Source organism: Solanum pennellii, chromosome 4 (genome assembly GCF_001406875.1).
Source record: "Solanum pennellii chromosome 4, SPENNV200".
NCBI lineage: Eukaryota > Viridiplantae > Streptophyta > Magnoliopsida > Solanales > Solanaceae > Solanum > Solanum pennellii.
Genome location: NC_028640.1, coordinates 73,268,402 through 73,292,852, shown reverse-complemented (window position 1 = coordinate 73,292,852; position 24,451 = coordinate 73,268,402). Strand labels below are relative to the sequence as shown.

At 29.1% G+C, this 24,451-nt stretch overlaps 2 protein-coding genes across 2 annotated transcripts; one reads left to right on the top strand and one right to left on the bottom strand.

Annotated features, from left to right (window-relative positions):
- Window positions 1–68: 68 nt before the first annotated feature.
- On the bottom strand, window positions 69–1,203 carry LOC107016037 (zinc finger protein ZAT10). Its single transcript, XM_015216511.2, has one exon. It carries the CDS (start codon window positions 1,055–1,057, stop codon window positions 284–286), a length of 774 nt encoding a protein of 257 aa, XP_015071997.1. The 5' UTR covers window positions 1,058–1,203; the 3' UTR covers window positions 69–283.
- Window positions 1,204–9,222: 8,019 nt separating this feature from the next.
- Window positions 9,223–14,185, top strand: LOC107018022 (adenine phosphoribosyltransferase 1-like). Its single transcript, XM_015218359.2, has 6 exons — window positions 9,223–9,563; window positions 9,700–9,810; window positions 11,646–11,738; window positions 12,515–12,664; window positions 13,476–13,534; window positions 13,836–14,185. Exons 1-6 carry the CDS (start codon window positions 9,224–9,226, stop codon window positions 13,881–13,883), a joined length of 801 nt encoding a protein of 266 aa, XP_015073845.1. The 5' UTR covers window position 9,223; the 3' UTR covers window positions 13,884–14,185.
- Window positions 14,186–24,451: the final 10,266 nt, after the last annotated feature.

Sequence of the window (24,451 nt, the reverse complement as noted above, 5' to 3'; positions counted from 1 at the left end):
TTTTAATAGAAATTATTTTTTACGCCACATGAATCTGAATTAATCAAGAGATTATTATTGAAGTGTGATTAGCTAAAACTTATATGTTTTTATTAGAGAAAACCAAAGTGAAAGTGAACAAAGTAATTCCAAGAAAAATAAATCAATCAATTGAATTTTCACTATAGCTAGCTAGGTCCTATATACATATATAATTTAAAATTTTGATCCCACCCACAATGAAAAGAAAAAATTACATATAATTTGTCTACAAATTTCGTAAATCCTAGCAATTAAAGTCACATTAATGTTGGAATAATTCAAATTTTGGAGGTAGAGATAGCCGAGATTTCTTCGCCGGATGTGGACTCTCCACCTCATCTTCGCCGGAACCAAATCCAGGCCAGAATTCCGGCAACGCCGGAATGTTCAAGTCAAAATCACGGTGGCTGATTGTCGACCCCACGCCCTCCGACGACGTAACTCCGACGCTAGCGCTAATGCTACTGTTAGCGTTAGCATTTCCGTTACCGTTACTGTTACCACCGTCGTAGTGACACCGTTTGTGTCCTCCCAAAGCTTGCCCAGTCGGAAAACACTTGTGGCAAATCGAACACTCGTGAGTCCTTCCAGTTCCACTACCGTTACCGTTACCGGAGCTTGTAGTTCCGGTAGCGTTAGTAGTAGTAGAGGTAGTCGACTGATCATCTCCGCCGGCGATGAGTTTCCGGTGACTAGCTTTATGTCCTCCTAAAGCTTGATAAGATCCAAATCCCTTACCACAAACCGAACACTTATACAACATCTTCTCCGACGTCTCGTGAATTTTCATCGCTGGCACCGGCGGTGGTAGAGATCGTACGTGATTAACAGAGGCATCGCTCCGTGCAAGCATGATCAAACAAAGCGCCAAATATTCCTCTTCAGTCGGCTGACGATCCATACTCCGTGACCTCTTAGATCTCTTCCCTTTAGTCCAATTCTCAAGGTACCGAAGCTGCTGCTGGCCTTTGCTCTCAAATTGAAACGTTTGCGGATTTGAAGTACCAGTTGGAGAATTCAAAGCTTCAAGTGCCATTTCGATATCAATTTAATTGAACTATTCGTAAGAGTTATCGAGAGAGTGTTAAAAAAATATTACGAGTATTATGTGAATGAGAGTGGAAGAAGAGTTTGTGGGATATATAAAGGAGGAGAAATAAGGAAGTTGCGTGGGAAAGAAGAGTAAGATGGTTAACCAAGTAATTGAATTGAAAAATAAAGAAGGAAATTAAAGGGAGTGGAGCACGTTGGAAAAAAAATAATAAAAGTAAGTGGCAAGTAGAAGTGAAGTTTAAATGACTTAATTTTTTTTGTGGGGCTTGGAGAGGAAGGAACCTAAGAAACAGAGATTTTTTTTTTATTCTTTTTTTTGAGTGAGCTAAGACTGAAAGACTAGTAAGACTATAGACTGTGTCAAAACTCAAAACGTACACACGAAAGAAACACGCTTCACGCGTTTCTTAATCCAAGTCCTCTTATAATTTTTGAGTATTTCATTCGTCCGTCTATGTTTCGATTAAATTTAAATTTACATTGAGATATTTCATGCTGATAGATAAAATATTTTTTAACAAAAAAGATATTATATTTAAAATTAATAAAATCATTTTCTCCCCATTGTGGGTTATTACACATTTAGTAATGAAATTTCCTCCTTTACTTTTACTAATTAATTATTTAAAAAATTAAATATTTATTCCTCGCGTTTTAAAAAGAATAACATCTTTTTTTTATAATAACTTTTCTTATGACATGTTTAAGGTTACAAGATTAAAAGATAATTTTGTATATTTGACATAACTTTAATTAGAACCACATGATCAAAAATCTTCTTTGTTTTCATAAACTCTATATCAAGTCAAATTAGACCATTCTTTATAAAAAGGAGGGTATATTTTTTATTGAACACTTTTAACATATCATGGAGAAATAATTATTTTTCTCCAAGTTTTACCCTTCATATAAATTACTTACTCTTCTATTAATTTTTCAAGATTTAATACTACTATACATTAATTAAAAAAAGATGAAATGATAAATAATGTGATTTTTTTCGGTAAATGTGTCAAATTGAAATATAATAAGTGAAACGAGACTATAATTGAACCTTTTCCGTCTTTTTTATGATTTTTTTACTTGACATAATTGGTATTTATCTATAGTTTCTTGCAAGTTTGTTTCATACTAACAAGTGACAAAGTGTAGATGTAAAAAAAAAAAAAGATGCAATGGGAAAGTTTATTTTTTTCTCCTTTATTGCTTAGTTGACTAAAATAGGGGAAGAAAATTGAATAGAGGGGAACTAATTTTTCCCTCTTTTAATAATTTCCTCACCTATCTCCAACCAAATTATGAAGCATAGGGTTATTTTAATTTTATAAGTTTAAAAGCTATTGAGTTGGTCCATTTGGCAATAACTTATGGGAAAAGATGACAAAATTGCCTTTCTAGAGCAGCCCGTGTGTGTGTGTGTAAGGCAATTGAAGACTAAAGTTGCCAAGGGTGACTGTGACTTGAATTGGTTTCAAGAGTCGGCTACTGCTAATTCACCCATATATAAATGCATGCATCTTTACCAATTTGCACATTTTATTATAAAAATATTTGGTGAATGGACTTTAGATAGACATAGCTATTTCACCATATAAAACTTATTAGGTAGATTATTTTTTTTAATGAAATTTCAATAAAGGTAAAAATATTACTAGTCGATTTCTTTTACTTTTTTTATTTGTTCGATTTTTAGTGGGGCCGAGGATTTTCGGAAACAACATTAGATATTGGTAAGATTTGTGTACATGTTAGTCTTTTCATAATCAGAAACAGAGCTAGAATTCAAAATATGAAGAAGTAAACACGTAAATTAACTTAATGTGGTTTGACATTTAATGTATATACATAAAAATTAATTTTAAATATATACAAAAATAGTAATATTTTATACTGGAGGAGTTTCAAATAAACCCCCTAATAGTATATGTTGGCTTCGCCCTTGCCCATGACCCCACACGGGATATATGTTGTTGTTATTCGATCATGATGCATAAAATTATTTGATATCTATCCGATATAAAATAGTAGCCAGCAAATGCTTAGTAAAATTTAAAATACGCACAAATTAACTCGAACACCATACGAAAATACTAATTTCATAGTCATTAGTCTTATCTAATGGAGTACTATTATTAGATTATTAATAATTGAATCACAGCAAGGGTGACATAAGTGTGACTCACAATTACTAGGTACATTTGCTAGGACCATTTCTTACTATATCTAAAGATGGCTTTAAAGGAAAAGACATGGTATTTTCCAGTAAATTAACAAGTGATCAAAATATAGGCAAAAAGAATACATTTTAGTACTATTAATATACACAATGATTTTTAAACTATATGACTCACTTTCTTCAAAGTTACCGTAATTTGAATGGCATTCAAACTCTTTGATATACTATTCTATTTTACCAAAATAACAATGAATAGTTGTAGTCAAAGGACGAATAAAAAGGTGGTCATTCTCCACTTGACATGCCTGTTCAATTTTTAGTGATGCATCCCATGATGTGGCTACAGGCTACTTGTTAAACATAGTGTTCAATGAATCTGGATATTAAGAGTTTTCACTTTAGATAGTATTATATATTCCCTTCTTACATTTATAAAAATGATAAAAGTAATACTACTAAAAAAATTCTTGGAAAATCTTGGGTCGTTGCCTCGTTTGGTATGAGGAATAAGGGACACATAAGAGATTTCTAAGAAAAAAAATATTTAGATTATGTCTGATGATCAAATGCTTAGTAAAATTTCTTTTTTTAATATGAAATAGATTTTATTTATCTTATCTTCCTTACAAACGATCAGTTAATGTTAGGTTGTGGAGCCTGATTAATATTTGATATACTGTCAAATTTTAGGCTGTACTATTTATTCTCCATTTATTCTCTGTAACCTAAAATACTCTGAATAATTAATATATACCCCACCGCCGTGGAAGTTTACTCACGAGGTGTTACCACGAAATATTGGTTTCTCTCTTTCTGTCTCTAGATCTCTCGTCTCTTTCTCTTGAAAGTTCTTGTGTTCTTCATTCATCAAGTGTGTGTGTAGATTCGATTCTAACAGTTAAATCTTTTATTGGTCATAAAATAGACTATATTAGATTTCGTAATTTGAAATTTAAATGAAATATGCTAGATTATGGTAGGGGTGACAAAAAAAAATTTTTGTTTTAAATAATTAATTATTTAGGTCGATCCAATAAATATGAGTTGGATAAATGAAAATTTAAAATAGATAAATATAAAATTATCCAATAAAAATGGATTTTTTGCTTGTTATATTTTTAATGAGTTCTTGATTTCTGAAAGCTTAACTTATATTTTGGGTTTTGGCTTATATTCTCAAATCTCACATAGTTATTTCTAAAATCATCGATAATATGAATGTCAATTAGCCTTTTTTTAAAAAAAAAGAAAACGTTAGTATAAACAAATAAATATGTCATTTATTTTTGACCTGTCAATTTATCACACCTAAATTATGCTTATACTACTATAGATCGATTCGATTAAGTGATTGACATATCATGATTGCATGCATCTCTATTATCTTGTTAAGGAGTACACCTAAACTCATTTGTATCTATATTTATATGCCTAACTCTAATTTTAGTAATAACCCAGGAAAAGGAAAAAGAGAAAAGACATCTAACTACTAGGTCGAAATAAGTTCTCAAGAAATTTTTACTTTAATATTTTGAATTGAAACATGTTGAAAATAAAATATACTCCTACATTGCTTCGTAAAATCATCCCTTGAAAATCACAAATATTTTACGTGAAATTTTAAGCATAAATAATAAAATTAAATAAAAACTCATTAATTTATGTATTCAAGGAACGGATACAACATGTTATGTACGTGTGAATAAAAATTTATTTATATACCGTAAAAATATAATATATATTAAATATTTAATTATATTTAAATTCATTTAAAACAACGTCCTATCTTAAATGATACAAGAACTTGTACTAGTACTAATTAACTACATAATTTACGCATGAACAAAGTATGGTTAACCATAACTTTATTGATTACCTTGTTAATGTGAATTCGAATTTTAATTTATCTTCGATAAAAAAAAAATTGGTAGTTGACCGGCAGCTGTACATGTACTATTCAACAGTTGAATTTCCTAAAGAGGATCCATATTTGACCCCATATTTTAGGTACTAAGAACCTGGCAACGTGGAAACATCTAAAATTCCACACATATATATTAATTAACAGAAACTTCTAGAGTACCACTTATCACTAATTGGTTATTGTTAAGTCAACTAATCGTTATATATAGCCAAAAAAATAATAGAATATGAATGCAAGGAAATATTGCTAGCTAGTCACCTAACCATAATTGTGTCAATTTAATAATATTGTGTTCATTAGAGTTTAGAGTTATAAGTATTCATTTCTCCTCTCAGGTTCGAGTTTTTATGAATATGAAATTGTCTTTATTAATAGCACTTTATTTTTAATATGAGACTTTTCGACATGAAACATCTAACGAAGAATAACAATAAATCAGGTAAAACTTATTCTCACCAGGTGTTTAAGCCAAGTCAATATATGCATACAATATGTTTAAATTTATAGTTCATTTATTTCATTAAATCACGTGATAATTACATTGACTTGGTGTAAACACCCCGTGCGAATAAGTTTTTTCCCAAATAAATCAACTATTTTCTCATATTCTAAGTTTCCTCAAGCTCGGCTCGAGTTGGACTTGGTGCTATAATAAGCTTTGGAAGAAAATTATATAATAAGGAAAGTAATAGGAGAATTAAAACTCAACTTTTTTTTGATATTTACGTTATATATATATATATATATTCTAGTAAGATAAAGCCAATATAATGCGTCATGCAAGAGCAAAGTCGGCTGAAGACTAAAGTCATTGCTTACTCAATATTCACGTAATTTAGCACAAAATAATCAACAATATTAATTTTAAAAAAATTAAGAGTTAATTTCATGAATAATCATATAGATTTTATTTTACATTTTTACTGAATCAGAATTACAAAATTAATTATACGAAGGTAAAGGAGTGATCTTTTAATTATTACAAATATTTAATAACTTTCTATAATATTACATAAAATTAATTAGGGAAAAAAAAACGACATGGTATTACTTATTCCACGTATCCTCTCCTAATTCGACCATGCGTATAGTTCATTTTTACCCCATACAAACAAAAAGGTTGAAATTAATAATTTACTTAAATGGCATAGCAAATTTTCGAATTAATCTCTTAAATAAAAAATCAAGATGCTAAAAAGATAACAAAAATGATGGAGGAAAAAAAAGAAGAAATAACTAGCCTATAATTGTCGTATATCCAGTTATAAAAGGTTAATTACATTCACTTAAGAGGTCTTTTATATAATTATATTTGTGCCACGAAGCACAAATAAATTATATATTCCTAAATTAATCGAAAAATACATTCCACAATATGAAACACGTTTATTCCATTTTTTAATGAAAATTGGTCCATGTTGCACAAGTATTATTTTATAAAATTGAGATATTATTTTCGAAAACTTAGTCTAGTATTCATTGAACTTAAAAGTACATTTTGCAATTCATTAGAGAAAAGATAAATTTTATATCTCAAACTTACAAAACAGATGTGAATCAAACTAAAACAGAGAGTGTAGATGATATACTTGGTAGACAACACTATTTTTTGACTTTGCACAATGCGAGGTTCATTTTTGGGATGACGTTTTAATATAATTTATTTCATTCTCAAGAGTTTATACTCAAGATTTTTAATTAAGGAGGAAGAGATCTCAATCATTCCACCACAACTCATATTAATCAGAAAATCTCAACTACCCGATCATGATTTGACCCACGGTCTGGGGAGGAAATAAACAGCAGCATAAATGGTTTGAAATTTACCAAAACTGATGAAATTTTAAATAATTTTTAAAAGTTAAATATATTGTAAATAGAGATTTTCAAAAATCAAAACGATTATCTCGTGTCATTTTTGCCAGGCAATATTGGGTCTGTTGTTCTCAATTTTGTTACGGCCCAAATCTATTTTAGCATAAGGCCTTTTTAAGCCCAATTTTATAGTATTGTCAAAAATGTATTAAGTTGGCCTTCTTAGGGTCAAAACTTAAGTAAAAATATGTCTTAAGTTGGCATTGGTAAGTTATTATTCTATATCGTAAGTCTTGTCAAGTTCATAATTTTGGTAAAAAAATATTCAAAGTTTGGCCTTGCCAAATTCACAATTTCAATTAAATATGTAAGAATATGACTTATCAAGCCACAATTTTAGTAAAAAGTATATAAAGTTGTTTAATTTTTGCAAAAAGTCACACTTCAGATAAAAGTATTTAAAATCAGACATAACATTTGAAGGAAAAATTATGTGTGTAAGTGTTACATATATCTGTTAATTAGTTAACATAACTATAGTTTATCTTAATTACGATCAGGGCCTACTTTTAGCTATAATTACACGACTCAGCTTTTTAGTTTTATATAATTCGCATATTTGTATAATTGTTTACACTTCTGATGTTTTTAATTATATAAATTTGTTATTTCGAGCTTATACAAAAATAACTAAATTATACAAATATATCTACCAATCATATAAATCCGCGAATTATACAAATGAAGTAACTTAAACTGTACCTATAACCCGTAAACATATAAGCGAAAAAGGACAAATATACCCATGAACTATCGTGAATGGAATGTAGATACCATCCGTCATACTTTAGGGACATTGGTGCCCTTGCTGTCCAAAAACTAGTGCATATATACCCTTTATACAAACAGACATACACGTGTCATAATCTTATCCACCGAACCGACATTGAATCGATGGATACGGTTGCGCCATGTGTCCCTATTTAGTCTTCCATTGGAGTGAAGGGCATATACTCTAGTTTTTTGGACGACAGGGCACTAATGTACCAAAAGTATGACGAAGGATATCTGCATACCATTTACGATAGTTTGAAAATATATTTATCCCTTTTACTAGTATATAAACTATAGTTATAAAGCATAATTAAATTTATTATAATAGCTATTTACGAAAGTTTCTAAATTTATGTCGTCTAAAACTATCAAGTTGTGCACCTAACACAAGTCCTTTCACCACTAAAGGTAGCTTTTCTATTGGCATTGACTCCTTTTTTTTTTTTGAGTTGCTTTTAGCATTGAAGTCGTGAAACATGCTGCACATAATAAATTGAATAGGAAAAATAAAATAATAGAAAGTATTTATGGCACATGATATTTTTGGTTAAAAGAATTATTCCTCCATAACCAATTGAAAACACAAATTGACATAATTTAGATTTTGATTCTTTCACTCAAATCTTGAAATGTTAATACTTTGCTTTCTTAGTTGTGAAAAATATGCAATTTTGATAGTTTACAATTTTGAAATATCACTTCATAGAAAGTAGTTATTTAGTTAACAAGTTCAAATAAAGATAAAAGAAAAAAAATATGTTACAACATTAAAGATGATGTCACTAACATAAACGAAATAATTTGCTTAATCAAGTTTTTGAAAGTCAATTTTCTTTAATCAAATGCTTATTTTAAAAAGTTGAATTGTTTAATCAAGCTTACACAGGAAAAGTAAGCAAAAATTAAAAATAGTAATTTTCACTCAAAAATATTTTTGAAATCTGATCAACCAAAAATGATTGCTTTAATATTAAAAAATAAATAAAATTAATCAACCGCACACAAATCGCAATTCTTTTAAAAAGATTTTGTTGCTTTAGATTCTAATGTTGAAAGATTTTTAAGTTTTAATATGTTGATATGATTAATTTGATGACATATTTTATATTATAAATGTAATTTAATTCGACAAAATAACTGCCCATACTCTATTTTTATCAATTCAGTTTTATTATTAAAAAATTATATGCATAATATTTTCTAAATAATCTGATTATATAAATTTCATTTTTTTTCTTTATTTATTGAATTCAAACTCTTTTTTTGGTAAGTGTGTCATCATTTTTTTCCCTTCAAAATGTGCACCATTTAATCTTAAAGTGACGAAATTACCCTTTGTATATCAGTTTCCACCAACCATACAGATTTAAAAAGACTCTTTTGCAAAATCTTACACTAAAATGGAGTCACTGGCCCAAAAGGTTGCTCTCAAATTCACCAGGGTCAATTTCGTCCCAGAAAAAGTTACAAACAGATATTATCATAGGGGTAATTCGGTCCAAATAAAATCACCTACCACCACCCTAACTACCCTCCCCAGTAGAAATACTCGGCTTTTTTCACCTATCTCTGTGTCAAAAGGAGCTGCCGGAGCCGGAGCAGGTGAAGAACCGGAGCTGAAAACGATCCCGATCCGAGATCTAGTAAGCTCAGGAGTTATGGCGCCTCATGATCTTAAAGATGAACGTATCGCTGGGATTGCTTCTGCTATTCGGGTCATACCCGACTTTCCTAAACCAGGTACTTATTTCTTCTTCCTCTTCTTTGAATGATTCTGGTACTTGTAGCAGTAGAACTTGTGTTTTTTTGTTTTGTTTTTGTGCTAACGGAGTGAGTGTTTTGCTGTGTGGTGATATTTTTTTTAAATTTTTTGCAGGGATCATGTTTCAGGATATAACGACTTTGCTACTTGATCCTAAGGCGTTTAAGGACACTATTGATTTGTTCGTTGAGAGATATAAGGACAAAAACATCAGTGTGGTTGCAGGTCAGTTCTTTGTTTCTGAATTTGTAATGCTGAAGCCTGAACTGTTTCATTTTGATGTCAGTAGTTTAAAGGATAGTTAATTTCAAGCTTTAGAAGCTGAATTTTCACGATCTAGGAGTTATGCTATGAATACTACACCATATGATGTTTTAGTTTGCTAAATTCTCTATTCATCAGCATTTTATGTGTAGCTTAAAAGGAAAACACGGTCGTTTGGTAGAGTGTATAAGAATAGTGCTGAATATGATGTATTAATAAATGCTTATATTAGTTATACGTAGGTTGAAAAAGAGTATTAAACATAGTATTAGTAGTAGGCAAAGCTAATGCATGCTATATTTTTTCTAATGCATCCTACCAAATGACCCCTAAAGGCTGTAACTTTGTTTTTAAAATTCAGGCACGATCTTTTAGAAAAGCAAAATGTTGCTTTAGATAGTTAGATTTATGATACTTTGAGAATCTAACCCAATGGAAAAGCCCTAGATAACTATAATTCTTTTGTAAGCACTTGGACTATGTGGGAAACTATATATCTCAACATGATACTACAAGCTTCAGATTTGTAAACGTTTATATTAATAAAAGGAAAAAGAAGAAGAGCTTTATTTCTTGTGACCAACACTTCACATCTTTTTTGTAGTTTTACCACTATCATTCCTAATTTTGTGAGTTACAGAATTGGAAATTATGTGTTTAGTTGAACACCTCATATAAGTACTTTAGACAAGCATGATAGCTTGATTTATATAATTATACAAGATAGTGTGGCTGGAGAAGTCTCTTTTGGAGGTTTTCTTGCTTGTTCATTTTTGGGATTTGGGACAGTATCTCTGCTGGTAACCAAGAGTAATCAATCTCTTCAGCTCTCCAACACTTGACTTCAGTTGTAAGTATAAAATGAAAACACATATGTAATTTGATGGATACTGGGTGAACCTTAAGCATTTTTACGTGGTCAAGTTTAGATTATTCTCGAATTTTATAGGTGAACATGTTAACCTATGTAAAATACAAAACAACATGCACCAAAGAATGCTAAGACTTCAATTTTTGGAATAGGGATTGGTGATGCATAGCTGTCAGCTGAGACATGCACCATTAATCTGAAATGTGCAGACGTGTGGAAATTTTATTTCTTACAGCAAAATTGGACCGGACGCCCTATGGACCAGTCATAGCCTTCTAAACTCAGTTGATAATGGGCCTGCCCCTCTACCCTTCTCCACTTAGATAATGGGCTTCGCTTTGCATGGTGTGGGCTTGAACCTGCAACCCAAGTCACAAAGCCTCCAACTTTTGCCACTTGAGCTAGGCCTTGGGGGCGAGTTTATTTTCATGACAATTTCTCACATTTTTGAAGAGAATACTCTTCTCCTTCACATGCCCACAAGAAATTAAAAGAAAACAAAACAAAATAACATGTACTTCCAATTGTGGACCATGCTTCCATCGGTGGAAAGATTATAGAATATTTGAGTTTCCATGTACTGCTGGTAAAAGGTAGGCGAGAAGGAAATATAAAGCTCATTTTATTTTTTTCAATAGTTAGGTTCAAGAAATATGAAAGAAAATAATACTCATCTTCCCTCTTCATTGTTGCCTTTTTCTTATGAATGAGATACCACTGTCAAGTTCTAGAACTTTTCATTGGAAGTTCAGAGGGTTTATATTGTGTATTCATGAGTTCCTAGTAATCAAGGCTAGGGTGTAGCCATTTCCTGTTTTCATGCTCCTTTTTAGCATGTTTGATTCTAAATATTGCTCTCATAGGTGATAAACCCCACATTTGTTCTGGAAAATAACTTTGAGCATGTGGTAATGGTCTACTTCAGGTATTGAAGCAAGAGGTTTTATCTTTGGTCCTCCCATTGCATTGGCTATTGGAGCAAAATTTGTCCCCATGAGGAAACCCAAGAAGTTACCTGGTAAGCTTTATCACTATTTTTCTGCCTTGTCATCTCAGTGGGAGTTGTATTTTTCTTGCATGTGCTGTTTGTTTGCTGTTTGCTCGAGCATGGGGAGGGGGGCGGTGGAGAAAGAAAGTGTAATCACATCTAGAAACATTGATACACACTTATCTAGTATCAAAAGAAAAAGAAACTGAGAACATTCAAGCAGCTTAAAACAGGGTTGCAATGTAGCTTAATTCCATCGAAAATTTGAAAACTTCAAGGCTTAGATAAATATGAAAAGAAATGAGTAGTATCCAGTTCAAAGTAAATGACTAGGTGCATTTTGTGCATGTGTATAAAGTCATTCTTAGTTTACTTATTGATTATCCAGTCCAGTCCAGCATTCAGTTTTAGGTAGTTCTATCATCATCTTCATGTGTTTAACTTTGTAATGTTAGTTGTACTAGTGAGGAACAATAAGAGCACAAGATAAGCTTTGAACTGGGATGCAACTTAATAATGGTGAAGACACTGTCAATATCAAAATTTTAAAATCAGGCTGAGACTCTTGACTAGACAAATTGATTAGATCCATTTCCTGTTCAGTGAATAAAATCATTGGGTCTTTTATGACTATGTCCTTGCTTGTATGTACTATGAAGGTCAAAAGTGAAAACTGATCATTTCTGTTGGTTATTGCTTCACCTCCATGATTCATGACGAAACTCAATGAGACAATCCATGAAGGTTAGTTCTTTTGTCATTGCATCGCACAAGGTTTCACTCTGCTGCTTTTCCCATTTTCTCAGGGGAGGTTATTTCAGAAGAGTATTCTTTGGAGTATGGAACAGACAAGATTGAGATGCATGTAGGTGCTGTGCAAGCTGGTGAACGTGCCCTCGTGGTAGATGATCTAATTGCGACTGGAGGGACTCTAAGTGCTGCGATTAGGCTTCTTGGTACTTTACCTTTATTCAGTTCTAATCTTCTGAAAGATATCCTAGTTGGTTGAAAAGCCCATTCACTGTTATCCAGTTCTTTATGTTCTACTTAACCTGTCTTCCCTGATCTTAAGACACAAGATGAGTAAAATTAGGGATGGCAATGGGGCGGTGCGGGATGGGGGTGGGGGTGGGTTGAGCTTAACCCGTAAATTTTTTAATCCGCCCGCATAACAATTTTTTTCATTTTAAACCTGCCCCGAGTAACTTTTTTAATATTTTCTTTTTCTAGTTAATTTTGATACTAAAATAAATTTCATAAAAATAAATTAATTTTTTCACTAAGTTGTATTAATTTAATAGGATAGTTACTTAAAATTTTATTTTTTAGAGGTCAATTGGAAAACAGTAAGAAATTGTATTATTAGTATAGTAGATTTGTAGAAATTATCTTAATAAATAATGCTCTATCACTCTTATAACATGGAAAAAGTAAATATTAAATTTGAACCCACATAAAATAACATATACCCGCCCGGTCCCACCCGCATTAATTAAAAAAAACCCACTTCAACCCGCCCCGCCCTGCCTCACATAGCCTTAACCCCAACCCACCCCGCCCCGCCCCGTTGCCATTCCTAAGTAAAATCATAAGCTATCATAACCACGAGAGAGAAACCTTTTATTTATTAGATGTTTGACCACGTCTTTTGCTTCCAACTATTTGAAAACACAACACGATCTTTTGGAACTTATGCAGAGGACTTGTGTGAGTTGTAAGATTGGAGTTTCAAATTCTTAAATTTGTTTACTTGCTGTTTCTTCACAGAGCGTGTTGGAGTTGAGGTAGTCGAATGCGCATGCGTCATTGAGTTGCCAGAATTGAAGGTATGCCAGCATTTCTATTGTTGATATATGTAATCAGCTAATATTTCTTGATTTTCACATCCCATTGCTGGGTTTTCTGAGCACGATACTGTTAACAGTCTATTGGGCTTGTGAGAGTGCATATCGTCTATCTATCTTTGATTACAAACTTAATCTTCTATCCAAATTATTTTCTTTTCTGTTTACTAAGAGGTGGTCGATATTGTTCTCTGCCCATCTTATGTTATTCCTGTTCCATTATGTTATACTAGTTTATTTTTCCCTAATTCATATTTTCTGTTTACGTTTGTTTTTAATTCAGGGCCGTGAGCGCTTAGGAGATAAGCCACTGTTTGTTCTTGTGAGCTAAACCTGATCTCAATTAGGGAAGGCTCTGGACAGAGAGCTTCATTAAGATGGAATTGTATCAGAGTGACATTTTGGAGAGGATATATCTCATTTTTATTAAAACTATTGCCAATTCTGGCGTTCCTGTGTGGATTGAAATAAGCCCTTCTTAGGTGCTTTTAGTTGAATTAGCTATTCTAAGTGATATGTTCTCAATGAATTAAGTCCAATTTATGTCGTTCTCGTTGTCGTTGTAGTAGTTTTAATCTCCTTTGCGCCATCCATTTGTCATGGCCCATATGTGCTGATCTTGTATTCTGTCCAGTGGATCACCTGGTGCATTGTAGTATAGACAATGTATGTCCAGATAAATAATGTTTGGCCATTAGCATTACTACTGGTACTGTGCATAAAATCTTCATAAGAAAACTACTAAGCCCTTGCACTGTAGGCTGTGATTTAACATTCTTTCTAAAAATTTATTTTACGTCGAGTAGGAAAGTGGTAATGGTAAAGGAGATTACATGCAGATAGTCAATCAACTGAACTATGATAGTCAATCAACTGAACTATTGTGATTATTGTGTTTGCTCCCCAGCATTTGGGTGCTGAATTATATGCCATGTAGATAGTAAGTGGATGACTTGAAACTGCCCAGTTAGGTCTTCTATCTAATTGAATTATTCATCAGTTATTTTCTTAGTGAAATGATTAGATTTTAGATTAGGTAAAAAAAAATCATAATTTACTTGTGCTTTAAAATTTAATTGATTATGTGAGATTAATTCTCTTCTTTTTAAAACATTATGGATGACTTGACTGAATTTAACTTGAGCTTCACAATAAGGGAAGAGCTTTTTAGCACCTAAATAACTCACAATCATGTGCATAGTGAATAATAGATTGAGAGTGAAAAGAAAAAAGAAAAAACGTTGAAAAAGAAAATAAAAATAAATAAATGATAAGAAGATCATTTTTTGCCAATTGAAAACTTAAATAGTTCTGCATATCAACCAATTTTTTCACAATCGCCAAGCAAATAAGTTTTGTACTGATCTCTCTATAACGATATTATTCCTTCTTAACTTTAACTGATAATTAACTAATTTAAATGTGATCATATTACTTTTTAAAATTATCGAATATCTTATGACATAACTAATGATATTCAAAATTTGAACAAGTTACACTAATATCATATTAGTAATATGAGAATAAGCAATTCATTTATCTTTTTTGCGAGATATTATTATTCTAATTCACATCGTAGATATTAATTGACTTATTGTTATCTTACTTCTTTTCTTGAATTCACTTAATTATGACCAGCTACATCGATTGTTGAACTTAAAAACGACAAATCCTTTGACAATTTTTTTTTCTTTTAAAAAATACTTTTGACATAGAAAAAGTAATACCATAATAATTTTAAAATTAAACTCATTATTTTTAAATACTCTGACAAAGAAAAGTAAACCACAAAAATATTAGAATAAACTGATTGTCGACATAATTAGTCTATTTGTTTTAGTTATTTATTTAATTTACTGAATAAGATTCAACACTGTGCCTTAATTAAATTATCCTTTAATTTCATTGTCAAAATGTGCTTGAACTAGCCAAAGCATTGGACCGACACATATTAATTAAAGTTTATAGCACAGTAGTCAACTTAAATGGACTTCTAATTCAAGATTAATTAGTCTCACTAATAGGTCTGTTTAATTAAGATGGTCCTCCTAATTATGTAATTATGTTGTCTTACATAATTTGGTCAATAAGGTATTGCCTCCGTTCATTTTTTAGACTCAAATAATTTAAATTTTGACCAATGCTTCAAGATTATTTTATCATTATATTGTTATGAAAAAATGTTGCAACTTATAATACTTTCAATTTTCCGTATAGTTTTTAAAGATTTAAAATTTTTATTTTAAAATATTCAACTAATGTAATCTAAATTAGTTTTAAAAATTAATTTAAATTAACTTTCGAAGCAACATAACATCAAAAAGAAACATAGAAAGTATTAAATTTTTAGATTCGTATTTAAATCTGACTTCGATTATCGTATATGTTGTGTGTACGTACGAGATAGTTTTGACTTAAATGATGTTAATTGAAGACATAAAAATCCAATGTCAACACATAACACCTTAAAAATTAGGTTGTGTTTCTAGAAAGAAAAAAAAAGTGTCGACATATTGATGACTTAATCTTGTTAATTATTTTATTAATTAATAAAAGTGAGAATGGGGATATTAATTAACAAATTATATTTGTTGTAATTTGTTTAATTTTCAAAAAAAAGTTTCTTTAATGTTGTATCATCAGTTAGGACCTCTTGTTTTATTTCAATTTATTGCTAGTTTATATTTGATGTTTTTTATTTTTCGAAGATTCTATCAAAAGAAATTTAATAAATAAGTCCTCAAACACCCCCCCCCCCAAACACCCAAACTAGGAATTGAAAAGAAACTCATTCTAAATCGTTTGATTCACGGATTAAATTATTTCAAAGTTAAAATTTTTGAACTTTTATCGATCTTTCAAGCGCTCTCGCATTGCGCGACTTCAAGCCCATGTTAGTGTGAACTAATTAAGCAACACTCTTACAAAGTTGAATAATCTAACTTATATCATCAAAATTGAAATAACCTGATTTTGAACGAAACGACTTTGGAGTTTAATTTGCTTCACTTCGTTTTCATGAGTGGAAGAGCAAAACTTTGCATACACTAAACACTCACTATTTTTACCATTTTATTTGATTTTTTAACCACCATGCTATAACCATTTGTTTTTCAATATATTTAAATTAATTAATAAATCTCAATTAAACCAAAAAATAAAGGGAAAAAAGGTTCACAAAATTCTCTTACTCGTTGAATTGATCTCCTACTTTTATTTTAATGCAAAGAGAATGAAAATATCTTATTGTATAAAGTCAAAAATTTAAACTGTCCTAATCCATCATTAAAAAAATTAATTTAATTTGTGCCCTTATTTTGTCTTCTAGTTAATTATAAGTATTTATAATTAAAGTACGTATGTAGTACTAAATGAAGCTGTACTTCTAATTAACTCAATTTTATTATAACTAAAAATAGAGTTAAAAGGTATTTTATTAGGTAGAATATAATAATTGTGTAATAAATTAATTATAAATATAAACTCTAATATTGAAGCTTTGACCTATGAGTTCAATAAGTCAGCCAGCAGAAATTATAAATTAAAATTTATACCATCCATGGAATTTTAAAATTGTTCCCATTACCAACTTTTATTTGTTTTATATTATCTATCTAATTAATCATACAACACTAATATTCCATAATTTTATATATATGAGTCGTATAGTTCTATTATGAAGAGTAGTAATTATTTATTACAATAATCCTATCTTTACATTTTAAATAAGGCGATTAAGGATTTTTTTTATTGTATTAACTGGTTTTAGGGACCACAAATGACACTCTTTATAATTACTAAATTAGAGAAAGCATAAGGAATGCCACCAAAAAATTTTTAAAAAATAAGAAGATTTTTTTTTTCTGAATATTTTTGCCCACACCATTGGACACATATATGAAAATCTTTTATATTTTTTTTATATATTATATAATAATAATAATTATATATACTCTAAGCATCTCTTAAGCATACTTCAATAATACTAGCCAGTAATTTATATTCTCACTATTTATATTAGTTGTCTACTTTTTTTTTGAACGTCCATAAGAAATTATAAACAAGGACGGTTATACTAATTTATCCCTTAAGAACTTTTTTTTTGGAACTTTACAAACATGCTTACACTTTCAAAGACACTTATATTATCTCTATTTGTTGAGTTTCATATTTTAACTATCATTCTCATGAGTTTTTAACCTGAACTATCATCAAATGTTTATCAAAATACACCTAAACTATCAGTTGCTAACTTTCCCTACCTGAACAATGATGATATTCAAGTTGAAAAAGTGAACAATTGATATAAGTTCTATTATATTTCAATAAATATTTGGTGATACTTCACGTAGAAAAAGTGAACATCTGATAGTTAATTATTTTAATGATCATTTAGGTAGAAACTCAAAAATCAAAATAGTTTAGATGTATTTTTAAACTCACTCCTTCAAAAATAAAATAAAATAGAAAGGTTAAAATAAAAAAAATATAATAATTAATTAATTCTATCTTAATTTTGATAATCATCTTATATTAATATATACTTGATAAGAGAAGCCAGCTAAAGATTAGAAATGTCCTTATCCAATTAATCATTGATGATCATTAGTCATATCATTTAATTTGTTAAAAAGATAAAACCCCAATTAATAACTTAAGTGCAAGAAGCATGGCGCTTTTTTTCTTTCTTTTAGTTTTTTACGTCCCACATGAATTCTATATTAATTAAATTATGTAAGTTCCTTGATTTATTTTTTTATTTTTTTTGTTGAATGAATTCTTTAAGAAAGTTCTTTATAGACTTTTTTTTCTGAGATAGTTAGTTGGCAGACTAAAATTATAAAGTATCTGTTTTTTTTTTTTTTTAAATATTTCTAGTTAATAATGATTTGTGACCAGAAAAAAAAATGTACACGTGTATTTTTTTTTATTTGCAAGTGTCATAAGTTGAACTTCTTTTTTTTTTTTGGTTATTAGCTATAAGCATAATAATTGATATTTTGCTTGATCAAAAGGTAAAAAGAAAATCTGAATCAATATTTTAATATATATTGTTCCTTTAATGTGGGTACGAACTAAAGAAAAATATTTATTATAGCGTTAGTATGAACGAATATGTTTTGTTTTAATGGATATTATGTCTAAAACTTGATCTCTAATTAAGAATATCATTGTTTATGTAATAGCTAATTAAGATATATAGGACACGAAAGTAACGTTTCTGTGATATTTTTGGGTATTGAAGATTGACCATGTCTTAAGGACTAGGTGTATTGAAAAAAAGTAATGGAGAAACGTTGGGATATTTATAAATCAATAATTTAAGAAATAAATATTTTAAAATGTGATTTGAGAAAAGGTTGTGTGAGAACAGATTAATTAATCAAAATTTGGCATTAGAAAAAATGCGAAAATTATATCGATGATTGAGTTGATGTAACACGTGATATCTAACTAGAGAAAATCAAAAATTGATTCCTCTTTTGTCGAGTTTGTCGCACTGAAATTGTGTAAGTACAAGTATATATTCGACCCGAAAGATATTTGCGATTTGAAAAATTGTGAGAATTATGTAATCAATTAACACAAAATCATCTGAAGTAATGGGTAATCACGTAATTATAAAATACTTCTGAAACTTGCACGTTACCCAAATAAATTTAGAGCAATCTTACGCACTTATCTAATTGATGATGAATATTTGAAAATTAAGAATAGATATTCAATTTCCATATAGACGAAATCACATTTAAATAAACATAAAATTATTATATATCTTTTTAAATATTTAATTGACATAGTTATTCAATCCGTACGTTAAAGAAAATCAACGAAACGAGTGGACGTGACGCTTTATTATTTGAATTTTTTTAAAAATGATACACTAAAAAAAATATTACGTATCTCTTATTTTTTTTAAAAATATATAAATTAAAACATAAATTTATAAATTGATATTTTTAAAAATATATATTCTGATAAGTATCTAATGCATTATACGTATATCGACTTTATTGTTGATTTAGTTATGTATGGGAATTTGTATTCAATAAAGAGATCATATCATGACATTTACAAGTTGGCTATGAAGGCTTCGATGGCTTTTAATAATTTCTATCAACCACGCACCAAACATTTCTAGTACTATTATATATAATTTGTTGTTGAAAATTCTCGTCAGAATTACGTAAAATATTTGATTTTAAAAAAATAATAATTTATTATCGATATCCTTGCGCACAGAATAAACCTCGCTTTAGTATAATAGTTGTAAGATACATTCTAGAGATGCATCGACTACATAAATTTCACGCATCAAATATACGCAAGATTTCAAACGTAAAATCCTCATTTAAAAACTTACATGTTTAACCGATTCCGTCTCCTAATTATAAAATATAATAAAACAGGCTGAAAGAGTAAGACCTTAAAATGGTTCAATAATGTGTAGTTCTCATCTTCTTTCAAATATAATGTTGGTATAGTTTTATTTTTACATAGTTTGATATGATTGAATACAAACTTCAACCATGATAAATTATTTATCCTTTTTAGCATATCGAGAAAAAATATTTTGTGATGATTTCATCATATTATGGACTAAAAATGTACATCCACTTAATTGTTGAATTGGTAATATATGGGAATTGTATTATTTAAGAGATATGATGAGAGATTTACAAGTTGGCCATGAAGGCTTCGACTTTCTCTAAACCACGTACCAAACATTTATACTATCATATATTATAGGTAAAACATTTTTAAAAAAAACACATGATACCTATAAATCATACTAGACAAGTCTCATGCGATAAATTTAATTAAAAAAGCATGACAAATTTTGAATTTAAAATCTCTCGTTTTGAAAAATTATTTGCTCAATAAATTCTTAGTCACCTCTCACAACAATAAAAACAAGTTTTAGCGGCATTAAATATTGATACTAATAAAGAGTGCTAACGTCTTTACCGGCATTAGTTAAGTGTCATTAGAACCAATGTCGCTAAAGGCCTTAGGGACATATACAAAGAGTGACAATTGCCGCTAAAAATACATATTTAGCGGCAATTAAGATTTAAATACCGCTAATGATCATTTTTATAGTAGTGGATCTGAAAATTAATCTTTAATCATCTCTTGAAATATATATATATAAAAGACAGATATATAGACATCCATTAGTTTTTCTCTACTTGAATATCAAATTCCATTAATTATTATAGAATTGTATTTCTTCTTATTTTATTTTTTTTGCAACTGAAATACATGGTAACCTCAAACGTGGCTCTATATTAAAGCACAACATGACCTTAAAATTATACAAGGCAAAAAAGATTGTTTCAATAATGCGCAAAAAAATGTACACGAAATTTTAGTATAATTTTTAGTATAGTTTTATTTTTACATAATTAATAAGATTGAATTAAACTTCAAACGTAATTAATAATGTACACGTATAATCGTAATTTAGTTGAACTTTAATTTTTTGGTTTAATTATACGTATAATAATTGGTATAGTATATTTGTAAACATGACCAAAAGGTAAAAAATTCTAAATAAGTATTTTGATATATAGTTCCTTTAATTTATTAATCATCGCGTTAGTATGAACAATTTTTTTTAATGAAAAAATATTATATGAAAACCTTTATCGCTAAGAACATGATTAATATTTGCATAGTTATATTTTACGATATTTTAAATTGGGAATAAGATCACAAATATATTTTGTACATAGCTAAGATATATATGACACGTAAATAACGTTTCTGTGTTATTTTTGGGTATTAAAGATTGACCATGTCTTAAGGACTAGGTGTACTGAAAAAAGTAATGCAGAAAAGTTGGAATTTATATAAATAATTCAACAATTTAAGAAAAAAATAGTTTAAAATGATTGAGAGAAGATTGTTGTGAGAACAGACCAATTAAATAAAATATGAAAGTTATATCGGTAAGTATGATTGAGTTAGTGCAACATGTGGTATCTCATAAAGAAAGTTAGAAATTGATTTCTCCTGTCAACACCTTCTTAGTTAAGCTTGTTATACTGAACTTGCCTTAATAACGTTATTGCACACGAACAAATTTACCTAATACCACTAGAAAACCCTTTTTGAAACTTGCACATTACCAACAATATTGGGAATAAAATGTAGTATCAATTTTTTTTAGACGAAACGAGTGAACATAACTCTTTACCATTGGAATATTAAAAAAAAAAAAACCCTTTAAATTATTATTTTACGTGGATCTCATTAAGAATATTATATATAATACAAGTTATAAACTAGAAATATAGCAAGTTATGGGAATGGTACAAATGAGATCATATCAAGAGATATACAAGTTGGCTACGAAGGCTTCGAAGTCTTTTAATAATTTCTTTCAATCACGTAACATACATTTCTTCTTTTATATATAATTTGTTGTCGAAAATCAAAATTTCACAAGGCATTTAACAAAATACATAGGAAAATAATAGACATTAAGTCAAGTTTCGTCGGATGAGTTTGATCGAAAAAACATATCAAATTTTGAACATGAGACTCCTAAAAAATTATTTGCTTAATGACTCAATAAAATCGTTCACCTTTACAAACTTTAATCGTCTTTTGAAATATAATTAAACTAACAAATATATTCATTGTCTTTTTTGCCACTTGATAATGTGATATTCAACATGATCATTTTTAAAGAATGATACTTTTCATTATTAATTTTGCAACTGAAATACAAGGTCACTTCAAACGTGGCTCAATATTAAAGGACAACAAGACCATAAAATTGTTAAACAAGGCAAAAAAATAAAATAAACGAGATTGCTTCAATAATGCAGTAGTTTTAATCTTCTTTCACGTAGTATAATGTATGCTAGTAATAGTCAGTTTTATTTTTACATACATAAATTAATATGATTGAATTCAAACTTCAATCATAATATTCTCTTTTTTTTTTTACTTGTCAAATATATCATTAATTATTTATTTATTTTAATAAAATCACGAAAAATATTAATCAAATTTATTCTTTTATAGACAAATAAAAGTGACTAGTTCAAATAATTTCTCTTAAGAGTTATGCCTAGTTAGTTGGATCGATACGATCTCATAGCTTTTAATCATATAACTAATTCAGATTCAAGCTATAAAAATGAAAATTTTCTAAAAATATACTTATCAATACCGTAAATATAAATATATATCAGATGGTTATACCAAAAATAATTAATAAGTCAAAAAAATTAGTTTTCAACTTGAACTCTTGTTAGAGAAGTTAGGATGAATAATATATATTATATAATATAGTGAAAAATACGTCGTGCACGGCCGGCCAACTGCCCCCATTTGAAAAATAAATAAAAGAACGAATTTCCACGAGAACAATATCTTAATTTTTTAGAGTTGTTTGAATTTCTTTAACTCTGAAACAAAAAAAGTAGATTTTATTCCCCCATTTTGTGGTTGCTTTTTCCTTTTTTTCATTTTTAAAAATAATAATATAATATTATGTCTGTTAGTTTGTTAATTATGTCTTTTTTATTTTATCTTTTTTCATCCTTTGAGATCGTGCAATGGCCGGCGTTGCCTTCAAACTACCTTGAAAAGATATAAGCTAAATTCATAGAGAAATTTCCTAGAGGGAATATCGGTCGACGTCGGTTCACGTAAATTCAATAGCATTTTTTTTCAGGGAATAAATAACAAAAATTTCATTAGTTTAGGATTTAATTACGTGTTTTTGTTTAATTTTTTAAAATTACCTTATGTATCACATCTATTCGCCATGTAGGTTAAAATAATCAAGTGTAATTTGTTTCAAATATACTGTATTCAAATGTGATTCACATGTATCTGAGATATACACTGACCCTCTCTTTTACCTCTCTTCCTACGTATCTATATTTTGCTACATATCTAGAAAGATACATATATCTAGTATCTAAAATACATGTTGACTCTCTTGCTCGTCTCTCTTCTCTCTCGCTCGTCTCTATCCCTATATATACGTATTTCATAATTTATTTGATATCAATGACATATGTATCTTGTATCTTAATTTAATACATGTATATGACTTAAAATTTGATATAAAATTATTGATTAGTAAGACAAAGCGTAATTAGTTCGAGTAGATTAGTATTTACTTATTTGGACCATGAATTATATTTAAAAAGATAATTGAAATTTTGTTAAATAGAAATTTATGAACTTTTAAGTTGTGATTCCGTTTCTATCTAGGAAACATAATATTTAATTTTAATGAAAAAGAAAGGAAGACAATCAAATATAGTTTAATATATTATTTTTGGTAAACATATAATAAAATATAAAGAGGAGGTCTTTTTCATGACGCGTATATGATGAAGGGCGAAAGAAACGGCGGAATCAAAGGTGTGAATTGGCAAAGGCTAAGTTCACGTAATCTAAAATTATGAATCCTTTAACCTCTATTATCTCACTCTTTTTTCTTATCTTAAAAACAAGATATCACAGCTAAGTTTTTGTTATATGATTGAGACTCTTGCTTCCCCCCTATCCCAATCATTTATTTTCTAGGCTTCGACTAATATCGTAACTCATATTATATCGTACTTGATATTTATATCAGAATAAGTATTGTAATTCTATTCGTTCATATTTGAGGCGATAGAAAAAACGTTTATGTTCTTTTGGCTTTTACTATGATTTAAACCTGAAACCTTATGATTTCCAATCCACTTTACATTAGGAAATTAATATAAAATTTATGTCAGAGTCCTTTTTACAATTTTCAAAAGGAAGTTCGATACATTGGCAATTAAAATTCTAGCATTGTAATATAATGTATCAATAAATGAGTTCTGAATACAATATATATATATATATATATATATATATATATATATATATATATTT